Raw genomic sequence first — 11,566 nt, forward strand, 5'->3', positions numbered from 1 at the left:
TTTTTAAGTCTTTTGCTGTCGAAATTAAAACTTGTTTTTAAGAGTTAAAGGATTGCAACACTGTCAATGTATGGGAGCCATGGGCCAGGTAAGCTGACTCACAGGGTCAGGGCAGGTGACAGGGAACCAGGGTAGGTGGAGGTGACAGGGATCAGGGTCAGTGAAGGTGACAGATAAGTCTGAGTGGCCCCAAGACAAAGCACTCGAGCACGGCTGACTCACAGGTTTTATTTACACTTGTCTACAGCATCATTTTGCCTTACACGTTCTCTAAGCCAAATGAACCATCCTCCTCCTCCTTTGCCTGTGGCCTATCAGTTGCTAACTTTAAAACCTCCCATCTGTTAAGTACAGCAACAATTGGAATACAAAGCACAAGAAAACCCAAGGCTAACAACAGAGCGTCTACTTGATCTGGTTTTACAGTTTAGTTGGACGTTGAAGTCAGAGGCACAGTTACAGACTAACCTGCTCTTGTGCAACCTACACACATTTAGCATGGAAATTAGAGAGAAAAGAAAGCATTAAGGAAGGAACTGCATTTTTTCTGCAAAGAGATTTATCAAAATACCTCTACACCAAAAACATTTTGCTTCTACACCAGTCCAAAAGACATGGCTCAAAAAAAAGGAAAAAAAGAGAAAAATAAAGCAGAATGGAGTTTTTCGATTTTGCTCCGTTTGTTTCTGTGCAGTTTATCAAAACAAGCAGCAAATCTGGCAGTTTTATTACTGAAATAAATGAAGGTATATTGCTCTTTGCTTGCTTAAGAAGAAGAGTTTTCCTTACCATACTTACCTTGTGATGGCACTGAAGAAACTTAAACCTTTCTTAACCAAACGGAGCTCAAGAGAGACCAAGTTTTGTACTCAAATGGATTCCATAAAGCATTTTAAGCCATAAATTATGTTGAAGGGAAAAAGAATGATCGATGAAGAAGACGTTGAAGATGCCAGAACTTTCTACACAGTTTATTAATTCTCAATTTTAAAGAAAAATAAAATTAAGATACCTTGAAAATTTTAGTCAGCCCCAAAGGAAATTTTACAGGCGGCCTGCAGAAGCTTCCCTTGATTCCAAGGAGCCAGTTCCACACTCCTCCAGCCCAAGAGCAGATCCCAACCGCTCCGTTTGGAAGGAGGGATCCCGGAGTCCGGGCTCTGGAAGCCACCACAGCCACAACACTGTGCTGGCTGCAAACGTCCTCCCTCGCCAGGAATGAGGCTAATTCCCTCTGGAATCATGATGGACCAGGGGTTTGAGCTGCTAGAGAGGGGTGTCCATCTGCACTGGCACTGCTACGTGGCAAAACAAAAACTGCTCAGCCCGAGGCCCCACTGCTGGCCCAGGTCCCCCAGCCCTGCCCCTGCTGTGGTCCCACGGGAGCTCCATCCTGCTCTGCAAAACTCACGGCTTCTCCTCGCACAAAGAGCTGTGCCAGGGCATTCCCAACCTGCTCCTCCAGCTGAGGGAGCCAGCAATGGAGGAACTGATCTTGAAAAATAACAAAACCCCCCCACACCACAGAACTTCCCCCTGTGCCGGGGAGTTTATGGCTTAAAATGCTACTGCGGGTTTGGGTGATGGATGAACAAAGCTGCAGTTTGCCAGAAAGCCAGGACAGACATGCACCTCTACTAGCAGATTGAGCACTTCTGACCAAGTAAGACACCAACTTCTTAAAAATGTCTCATGCACTGACTGGAATTTTGGTGGGTTTTTGTAAGTGTGAGCTTTTACACATTATTTCTTTTTAGAACTCGTACGGGAACCAGAATGGGAGGATCCGGAGGAAGATCTGCGGCGTCTGCAAGATACAAATGGAGAAAGCATGCACAGAAATGAGCTCAGATTCATCCTGGCACCCACTCTGAGCAGCATCCTACCATAGCTGGAAGCCAAGTATATCTCATGGGGGCCTTACAAGAATATACAAGTAACTTTAAGCATCTAATTTAACACTAAAAGTCTAAGTTTAATGCTGAGAGTAGAATACAGTTTCTATTTCAATGCAGTATTTAAGAAAATAATTCATTAATGAACACATTAACACTGTCACACACTGAAAGAAGGGTGAGCCAGGTCTTTATACAGAACATGCTCCTACCAGGAGGGCTTTCATGGGGGGAAGGGGGGGGGAAATTATTAAAAAAAGCAATTACAAAGCGGTGAACAAAAGTAAGAGTAGGGCAAGTGAGGAAACTACTTTTACTATGAGAGTAACTGCTCGGATTCAATAGCTTCCCAGTGAACCTCAGTCCTTGGATAACTACAATAAACCATCACACATGTCAATACAGCCATTCTTATTCTACATAAACCCAAACCTTTCGGGTGACCGTGATCTCGAGCGCCTTTTTTTGCGATCACCAGAGGAAGAGGATCTAGAGCGGCTTCGCTTCTTGCCTCTCTCGGGGGAAGACGAGGAGCGAGAGCTGGAGCCAGATCTTTTCCTTGGGGTGGAAGACCCCCTGTAGGACCTGGAGCTGGATCTTTATTGATTGAGAAATAAACCATATTTAATTCTGGGACCATGGAGAAGGCACAAAGACAGAACAAGCAGAGACAGTTTTCATCAACATTCACTACTCTATTTTCTCCAAGGGTATGGAAAATAAACATGAGAGGCTTCCATACTTACTCTGCCAAGAACACTGCTACTGCCAGGGCAGCTTGCCTAAGAAATTCTGCTAAGTAGTGTTTCCTGGTAAATGGACCACCAATGGTTTGGAAAGCTCTCCCCAGCCTTCACCAAAATGAGCCATTTTGGGAAAAAAGCACTGGCAACTGCTGGGAAGTGCCTCTGTAAGGACCTTCCTCAGCAGGTAAATTCACACATCAGAATAACCTGGAAACCAGAGATCTAAAGCTGATTTACCATGGTTCACTTTATCCTAGTGGACATTTCACACCGCATGTTCATCTGACCAAACAGTAACAAATCCAGCTGTTATATTTACAGATCTCAAACTACATTTGTGAAGAGACTAAAACCTTCCTCAACCAAAACACTACAAAAAACCTTTCAGAATAGAGCCAGAATATATAAAAGCATCTCTTGGAACACAGTACCCCACTGGTGGGGCACAGGGACACCTTTCCTCTTCCCAAAAGCATGGATTCCACCCTGTGCTGACCCTCATGGGATAATCCACAGCACGTCCCTGCCCCCAAGAGGTGATTGCACCATTTGTGATTGTCCTTCCCAACCTCATTTAGAATTTTGGGACTCTCTGCATGCATGGAGAAGGGACAGCCCTTCATTCCATCAGAGAGGCAATGTTCTGCCAATGGAATGCCTGTGCAAGGACACCTCAAACACGCTTTTGTTCCTGTGCCCAGCTCAGTGGTGCTCTACACAAATCACTCTGACTGCTCTTAGCCTCTCCCACCATTTCCTACCAACAGGTTCCTATGATACCCCAGGTTTATACAGGAATGGCTGCCCCGTCTCATGGAAGGTGCAGAATTCTCACTGAACACAAAACCAGAAGGACAGTGGCATTTCTAACGCTCCTCCAGCTCAAGCAGCCCCAGTGGAAACAGGAAAGGCACCCAAATGCCTGCAGCAGGGAACCATGCACTGAAATCCTTCTTCCTCCACTGCAGCTCGGTGGCGTCCGCTCGTCCGGCTTAGGCCAGACTTAACCTCTCGCACCAAAGCCTCTGCTCCTCAGTGAACTCAGCTGTGGTGGCAACACCCGGTGCAGAGACCCAGCAGGGCTGACTTCCAAGACAAAAAGCAGTTAATGTTTGTCTGAGCAGCACAGCCTCACGGTGGGGCCAGAGCAGCTGCAGCCTGCGCCCTGTGTCTGTGCAGGGACAGGCCGGTACCTCATTCACCTGGATTTGGACCCACGGGACCGCGACTGTTCCCTGGAGCTGGAGCGGGATCTCGATCTGGAGCTGGAAGAACTCCTGGAATGGGACCTGCAACAACACGGGAGATCTTTTTCCAGTGTCTGACTTGCATTTAGCAGAGTTACTGCTCCTGAGAGCAGCAGACACGAGGCAGCAACACAGTCTGAGTCTGAAAATGCCAATCCCCTCCTGCCCCCAGCATCACCACAACACACTTAAAACCAGACACTTCTACACGGCATTAAAAACATTACAAAGGCAGCTTTAGATTATGGCTCCTAAAACAAAGCACAACAATTAAACAGGATTGCAGTTATCTGGCAAAAAGAAATAACTTCCTATCTGTTCATTATTTAATGAAATCAATGTTTTAATTTGTGCCTTAACTGGAAACCCATCAGTTTCCTTCAGAGGCAGAGCAGATGAGAGCATTAGGATTGGGCAGTTCAATTTCCCCCAGCCAGTTCTCACAAGCACTTTGTAACCACCTTCGAATTTTCATAAAGATTTTCCCCTGCATTATAAATTAAGTGGTTAATTTGGGGCTAAAATACTGCCATATCCAACACAACTTGCAACTGGCCACAATTATTTCCCAGTTTTTCACTGATGGATTTTCTCTAAAGCACAAACCACAAGAGGAATTTAACAATGAGAGCACACTCCAGCAACCACTGGAAACAAAAGCATTGAAAACAAATTCTAATAACATTTTCAGGTAAAATATATTCTACTTGCTGTCAGCCTCTGAGTTTATACTGTTACCACAGATTTCTCATTTTACTGCGCAGGACACAGTAGTATGAACATTTCCTAGCTAGGAAATTGCATTTAAACCTTTTCAAAAACCACAAAAAAGGCATCCACAAATGGCAACTGATATTTCTAATTATCTGTAGCTAAAAGCAAAAAGTTCAAGAGGAAGTTGAAATCTCAGGACATGTTACTTTCTACTTCACTGTTAATATTTGTGAATTAATGACCAAAGTTATGGGCAGGTGAGGTTGTAGAGTGTCCTTGGAGCCTCCCAGCCAAGCACTGCACTCACACTGCTCTGAGCAGTGGGAAGCAGGGGAGGCTGAGGAACAGAAGAGGCAGCAGGAGCAAGAGTCAACAGTGATGGGGAGAAGCCAAGCCAGAGGCTGGGGCTGCAGAATTTGGGCAGTGACAGCACTGAGAGCACAGAGGGGCAATGATGAAGCTGGGAAGATTAGAAGAAACTTGAACTTTACAGATGTGAATTTAATAAATGACCCTGGGAGCTTGTTCTGAATAATGAGGATCCTCCTTGCATGAGCTGTAAGGCAGCTCAAAAGCTCCAATATTGACATCACCCAATTTCAAAGCACTGACTGAACTGTTCATTTATTACCGAATTTAAATAGCAATGAGAGAGCTTAAGCCTGCCCAGCAGACCTTTGTGAGGTCCCCTATAAACCTTCAGTGTTATTAGAGAATTCCAGAGTGCTTTGTGTTGGGAGGGACCTTAAAGCTCATCTCAATTCTGTCCAGCCTGGCCTTGAACAGTTCCAGGGATAGGAAGGTTCTGACAACATCGCCATTGCATTTAAAACTTTGTTACTTGTCATTAACTCAAGTTCAAGTTTCTTGTCTTTATTCCCAGGATATTCCCACTGTGTCCTTTCCCTGAATCTGCCTGGGCTGCACTGTCACTGCCTCTTCTGCCACCTCTTCCCACTCCAGCAGTGCCCCCCTCTGTCCAACAAGAGAACCACACATGGCCAACGAGCCTGAAAACCTGAAAATAAATTACATTATTCCATTTCTCTGAAGGATTTCACTAAATATCAACTTAAATCACTAAAGAAGCCCCAGAGAGCCTCCCTGCTGCAGCTCAAGCAGAGCATCACCACCTCTGTAAAGGGAGAGTTATTCACATCATCACACAACTGTAAGGCAATGAAACAAAGTAAATAAGGAAGTCAGATACTGACATTTTGCCTGGCGTTACCCTGGACCTGTACCCGTTTACCTGGACCTAGACCTTGAGCTCGAGTGAGAGGATGAGCGCGAGGACGAGCGCGAGTGGGAGGAGCGGGACTTGGAGCGGCTGCGCCTCGGCGCCTTCTTCTTCTTGTTGGTGTCCTCCTCCTCACTGGCATCCAGGTTGTACTTGGACAGGTCAGCATCATCTTCATCCTCATCCTGCACAGGCACAGCACAGCACACTCAGGCAATGCTTTCAGCTCCCCTTCAGTTTCTACGTATCTCAGACTTTATTTCATGTTCTTTCCCGGCCTTTGAAAACTGAATGGAATTTAATGAGACCCCACAATTTTAAGCAGTAAAGAGTGACTGAAAATTGGTATTGAATCAAACCCCCCATTATTTAATAGAGTTAATGAGCACACAGACACAATTTTACCACTTAAATGAATTTTCACCCTCAGAATCTCTAAGCAAAGCCCAACTCTGCAGAGACAGATCTCATATGCAAAGTTTGGTGATGGCTGTGTAAAACAGCACCATCTGCACGTCTCTGCAAGGCTGCTGCCCAAAGATGTGGAAAATCCAATAAATGATACTCACATAGCTCAGAAAAGATGGAAAAACCCTCAGAATATTTTATTTCATTTTATAAAAAATAAATCTGATGTGGTTTGAAAAGCCTAGGAAAAACTCAAGAGCACATGCTATACATGGTAACCACACACCCAGGTTCCAAATAAACATCTTGGAGTTCTGGGTTCTGATCTCAGCCTTGTCACTGATGATTTAAGACTGCCCATTTTTGAGTGCAGGTATTTAGAACAAAGCAGAGCTTGTGCACATCTCTTCCAGCAGCTCTGGGCACCATTACTGCCAGAGTTCCGCTCTAAAGGCAGCTGAAAACACTGACCAGCCCTTCTGCTTCTGGGCAGCCCTGAAATCATGACTAAAAACCGCTTCAAGACAACAAACCATCCTACCTCATCCAATTTATACTTGGAGAGATCTTCATCCTCATCGTCCTCATCCTCCCCCTCAGACTCCTTATCTTCCACTTCCTTCAGGATGGAGGCAGGGCCCACTGGCTTCCCCCGGTACTTTTTCTTTTTGCGCCCAAACTGAGGAATTTTGTGCCAGGATTAGAACAGGATTTAATCAAAAATAAATCGCCAACTGTAATTTTGATAACACTACTATAAGAAAATAAATAATCATCAATTTTAAGTAGGATCTTGCCCCAAGGGAAAGGGGAGCACTATGGAACATCAATTAGCAACACAGAACTTTTAAAGAGATGCTTGTCTTGGGGACAATGGGCCTCCACAGAGATGAATGGGAATGTGAGCATTCTGCATTTCAATTTTATGGGATATCCTTAAACACAACAAGAGTGTGCCCAGAGCAATCCCTGCCCTCCCTTACCTCATCATACTCCCCGTCGGACTCCTCCCGCTCTATGTACTCCACGTTCTCCCGCTCATTGAATCCTCCTCCATAGCCTTGAGAAAGGGGCAAAACAACACAATGCCTTCAGCTGCCTGCAGCACAGAAACCTCCACAGGGGCTCTGGAAACCCTCAGGGGATCACAAATCTGCCATAAGGATGTAACAGGATCTCAGGAGGAACAGGAATTGTTCCCATGCACGTTTATTAAATGCAGTTTCTCACAAATCCAATTAAAATAATGGATTAGGAACACTAAAAGTATTTATCAACTTAATTAAGTACTAAGTACTTCAGTAACTTATTTAAATAATAAATACGTGGATATATTATTTACAATTATAATCATTATATGAAATATGATTATATTATTTAATATCCTTTACTATTTTCACAATACTCAATTTTTTTTTCCTTTTGAGTAACTAGTTCTGTGCTTTTCTCCAGGCTCCTTTATTTCTGTGCCTCTGAGTTCCACCCTGTGCTCCAAAGTCCCTGCCCTGCTCCAGTCCTGCAGTGCATTCCCTGCCTGATCCCAGGTGCACAGGGGAGAGCGCAGGAGCTGTAAGGAGATCCTGCCCCAGTTCCCTCTGGGCTCATGTTCCCTCAGGAGAGCTGAAACTGAGCCCCAGCCCTCCTGAGCAGATAACAGCCTTATCTGTACGTGGCCAGCCCACGGGAGGCCTCAGCTGATTAATTAAACATGGCTTCCAAAGTCTTGACATCAAAATCCAACACAGGGGCAGCTCAGGCTGATTTCCCACTCGGAGCCACCACTTCCCTCAGCACCGAAACTCACTGAGTCCAAGAACCTGCACCTTGTATGAACTGTGCCAGTCCAGGGAACACAAGGAATGCCCACTCTGATTGCCAGAGCCCCTTCTGCCAGCAGTGCCAGCACTGAGGCACCCCCAGCTCACCTGTCCTCTCCTCCAGCTTGGCGTACTTGGGGGTGTTGCACATGTTACACTCCGAGCGCCGCGCCCAGTTCACATTGCCACAGCTGCAGGGACACAGACACGGAAACCTTACCCTTCAGATGGGAATAAAACCTTACCCTTCAGATGGGAATAAAACCTTACCCTTCAGAGGGAATAAAACCTTACCCTTCAGATGGGAATAAAACCTTACCCTTCAGATGGGAGTAAAACCTAATCCTTCAGATGGGCATAAAACCTTACCCTTCAGATGGGCATAAAACCTTACCCTTCAGATGGGCATAAAACCTTACCCTTCAGATGGGAATAAAACCTTACCCTTCAGATGGGAATAAAACCTTACCCTTCAGAGGGAATAAAACCTTACCCTTCAGATGGGCATAAAACCTTACCCTTCAGATGGGAATAAAACCTTACCCTTCAGAGGAAATAAAACCTTACCCTTCAGATGGGAATAAAATCTTACCCTTCAGATGGGAATAAAACCTTACCCTTCAGATGGGAATAAAACCTTACCCTTCAGATGGGCATAAAACCTTACCCTTCAAACTGGAATAAAACCTTACCCTTCAAATGGGAATAAAACCTGATCCCTCAGACTGGGAATAAAACCTTACCCTTCAAATGGGAATAAAACCTTACCCTTCAGATGGGAATAAAACCTAATCCTTCAGATGGGCATAAAACCTTACCCTTCAGATGGGAATAAAACCTTACCCTTCAGAGGGAATAAAACCTTATCCCTCAGACTGGGAATAAAACATCCCTCAGACTGGGGATTAAACATCCTTCAGATGGGAATAAAACCTTACCCTTCAGACTGGGGATTAAACATCCTTTAGATGGGAATAAAACATCCTTCAGATAGGAATAAAACCTTATCTTTCAGACTGGGGATTAAGCATCCCTCAGACTGGGGATAAAACATCCTTCAGATGGGAATAAAACCTTACCCTTCAAGGATAACCTTTTATTCAGTCAGAATAAAAGGTTATCCTTGGATTGGGAATGTTATCCTTCAGACTGGGGCTAAAAGGTTTCCCTTCAGTCTGGGAATACAAGGGTGGGGACACAGCACTGGGGAAGGTGACAGCACTGGACAAACGTGGGGAAGATGTCAAATCAATGGGCAGGAGCACAGCTGCACAGAAGAGCTCTTTCCCAGCTCCCTCAGCCTCTCCTGGGGCTCCAGCCCCTTCCCAGCTCTGTTCCCTGCCCTGCAGGGGAAGAGCTGCTGGTGCCAGGCCAGGTGCTTGCTGGAATTGCCACATCCAAGAATCCCAGAGCCACAGCTGGTCTGGGTGTGAAGGGACATCACAGCCCACCCAGTGCCACCCTGCCATGGCAGGGACACCTCCCACTGTCCCAGTGTCCAGCCTGGCCTCGGGCACTGCCAGGGATCCAGGGGCAGCCACAGCTGCTCTGGGCACCTGTGCCAGGGAAGGCAGCACCTCCCAATGCCATGAGGGTGGCAGTGCCATCCCCACATTCCCTCCAAACCAGGGCAGTGTCCCAGCTTAGCAAACCTGGCCTTTCTGCTGGGCAGTGCTGCCGTTTCTGCTGCTCTATTAATTAACGTGCAGCCAAGGAGCGCTGCTCCCAGAGCACAGCCCGGGGCCGTGGCCCGCAGCCCCGCTGTTCGGCAGCACAGGGAGTTCCCAGGGACAGGCAGCAGCCGTGGGTCGGTGCCTACGTTTTGCACTGCCAGTCGTTGGCGCTGAACAGCCCCCGGCTCTTCTCGGCCAGCGTCTTCCCGATCTCCGTTCCCCCCGCCTTCATCATCTTGGCCTCCGTCGTCTTCTCTGCGGGGAGAGACACAAGAGCGCCTGAAACGGCAGCCCGGAACTCACCGGAAACATTGCAGAGTCTTTTAAACACAAATAAATGAACTTCTCGAACAGTTTGAGGTTCGAGAGGAATTTTTAGAGCAGTTTTACGGGGCAGAAGGAGACGGGGGGAAGAGGTGTGCGTGAGCCGGGAACTCACCTCTGCCGCATCTGTTACAGCTCGTCCTCCTGGCGAAGTTCACGTTCCCACACCTGGGCACGGAGCAGAGCACGAGGGCCGGCATTAACGGGGGCCGGAACCCGCTCCAGCGCCGGGGGCTCACCCCGAGCCGAGCGCCGCGATTTACCCCGACCCCGTCCCACACCGAGAGCCGGCTCCGTGAGACCGGGCCCGTGTGCCCCCCGAGCCCCGCTCCCGCTCCCCGGCCGCACCGCCGCTGCCTGCCCCGCTGCCCGGCCCGCTCCCGGCCGTGCCCTCACTTCTTGTCGGGGCAGATCCAGTCGCCGTCGCTCACGCGGAAGTTCTTGGTCGCCATCTCGGGCCGAGCCGGGCCGGGCCGAGCGCCGCCGCCACACGCAGGACCCGGGCCCTGCGCCGCGCGGGCTGCCCGCCGCGCGCCTGCGCCCTGCCCCGCCCCGCCCCGTCCCGCCCGCGCGCCTTCCGCTCAGGCAGCGACGCGGACGCCTCGGCCGCAGGGTGGGGGGGGAGCGGGGCCCGAGCGCCCCCTGGCGGAGGGGAGGGCAGGCGGCGGGAAAAGAAAAGAAAAAGAAAGAAAAAGAAAAAGAAAAAGAAAAAGAAAAAGAAAAAGAAAAAGAAAAAGAAAAAGAAAAAGAAAAAGAAAAAGAAAAAGAAAAAGGGAAAAGTGAAGGGAAAAGAGAAAAAGGGAAAAGGAAAAAGAGCAAAGGGAAAGGGAAAAAGAAAAGAGAAACGGAAAAGGGGAAAAAAGAAAAAGGGAAAAGAGAAAAAGGAATGGGAACGGGAATGGGAACGGGAATGGGAAAGGAAAAGGGAACAAGAAAAGGGAACAGGAGCGGGGCAGGACGGGGCCGTGTGAGGGTGGGCAGGCCCTGGCACAGGTGCCCCGAGCAGCTGTGGCTGCCCCTGGATGCCTGGCAGTGCCCAAGGCCAGGCTGGAGCACCTGGTGCAATGGGAGGTGTCCCTGCCATGGCACTGGGTGGATTTAAGGGGTTTAATCTCCTGTGCCCCCAGCCGCTCTGTGTGTCTGTCTGTGCCCTGTCTCACAGCTGCCCGTCCCCCACGGGAGCTCCGGGCTGTTCCCTCCCAGCAGAGCAGCCCCACAGTGCCCCGGCTGCTGAGGGCTCTGAGCAGCCACCCCACAAACCCTCCTTGCCACAGACACACCGGGCCGGGCTGGGCTGGTTCTCCTTGGCCACGGTGCCAGTGACATCCCGAGGGGACAGGGAGCGCTCAGGTGTCACAGAGTCACAGTCAGGGAATGTCCTGGGCTGGAGGGACTCACAAGGATCATTGATCCAGCCCCTGGCCCTGTACACACCCCAAATCCCACCCTAATCCTAAACCCTCCTAAACCCACAGACACGCTAGGCCAGGCTGGGCTGGGCT

The 11,566-nt window shown here is 48.4% G+C and overlaps 1 protein-coding gene across 1 annotated transcript; it reads right to left on the bottom strand.

Moving 5' to 3' along the window:
• Positions 1-212: 212 nt before the first annotated feature.
• On the bottom strand, positions 213-10,575 carry ZRANB2 (zinc finger RANBP2-type containing 2). Its single transcript, XM_063166340.1, has 10 exons — positions 10,461-10,575; positions 10,180-10,232; positions 9,887-9,995; positions 8,176-8,258; positions 7,234-7,310; positions 6,792-6,929; positions 5,855-6,027; positions 3,844-3,930; positions 2,328-2,492; positions 213-1,807 (listed from the first exon to the last, which is right to left on the bottom strand). Exons 1-10 carry the CDS (start codon positions 10,514-10,516, stop codon positions 1,744-1,746), a joined length of 1,005 nt encoding a protein of 334 aa, XP_063022410.1. The 5' UTR covers positions 10,517-10,575; the 3' UTR covers positions 213-1,743.
• Positions 10,576-11,566: the final 991 nt, after the last annotated feature.

This window comes from Melospiza melodia, chromosome 11 (assembly GCF_035770615.1).
Source record: "Melospiza melodia melodia isolate bMelMel2 chromosome 11, bMelMel2.pri, whole genome shotgun sequence".
Lineage (NCBI taxonomy): Eukaryota > Metazoa > Chordata > Aves > Passeriformes > Passerellidae > Melospiza > Melospiza melodia.

What these genes read in the sequence shown, in the direction of transcription:
- ZRANB2 (XM_063166340.1), bottom strand. Translation starts at nt 10,516, where the DNA reads ATGGCGACCAAGAACTTCCGCGTGAGCGACGGCGACTGGATCTGCCCC. An exon ending in CAAGCTGGAGGAGAGGACAG is followed by an intron (nt 7,311 to 8,175) that starts GTGAGCTGGGGG and finishes CCCTTTCTCAAG; the next exon opens with GCTATGGAGGAGGATTCAAT. An exon ending in CCGACGGGGAGTATGATGAG is followed by an intron (nt 6,930 to 7,233) that starts GTAAGGGAGGGC and finishes AAAATTCCTCAG; the next exon opens with TTTGGGCGCAAAAAGAAAAA.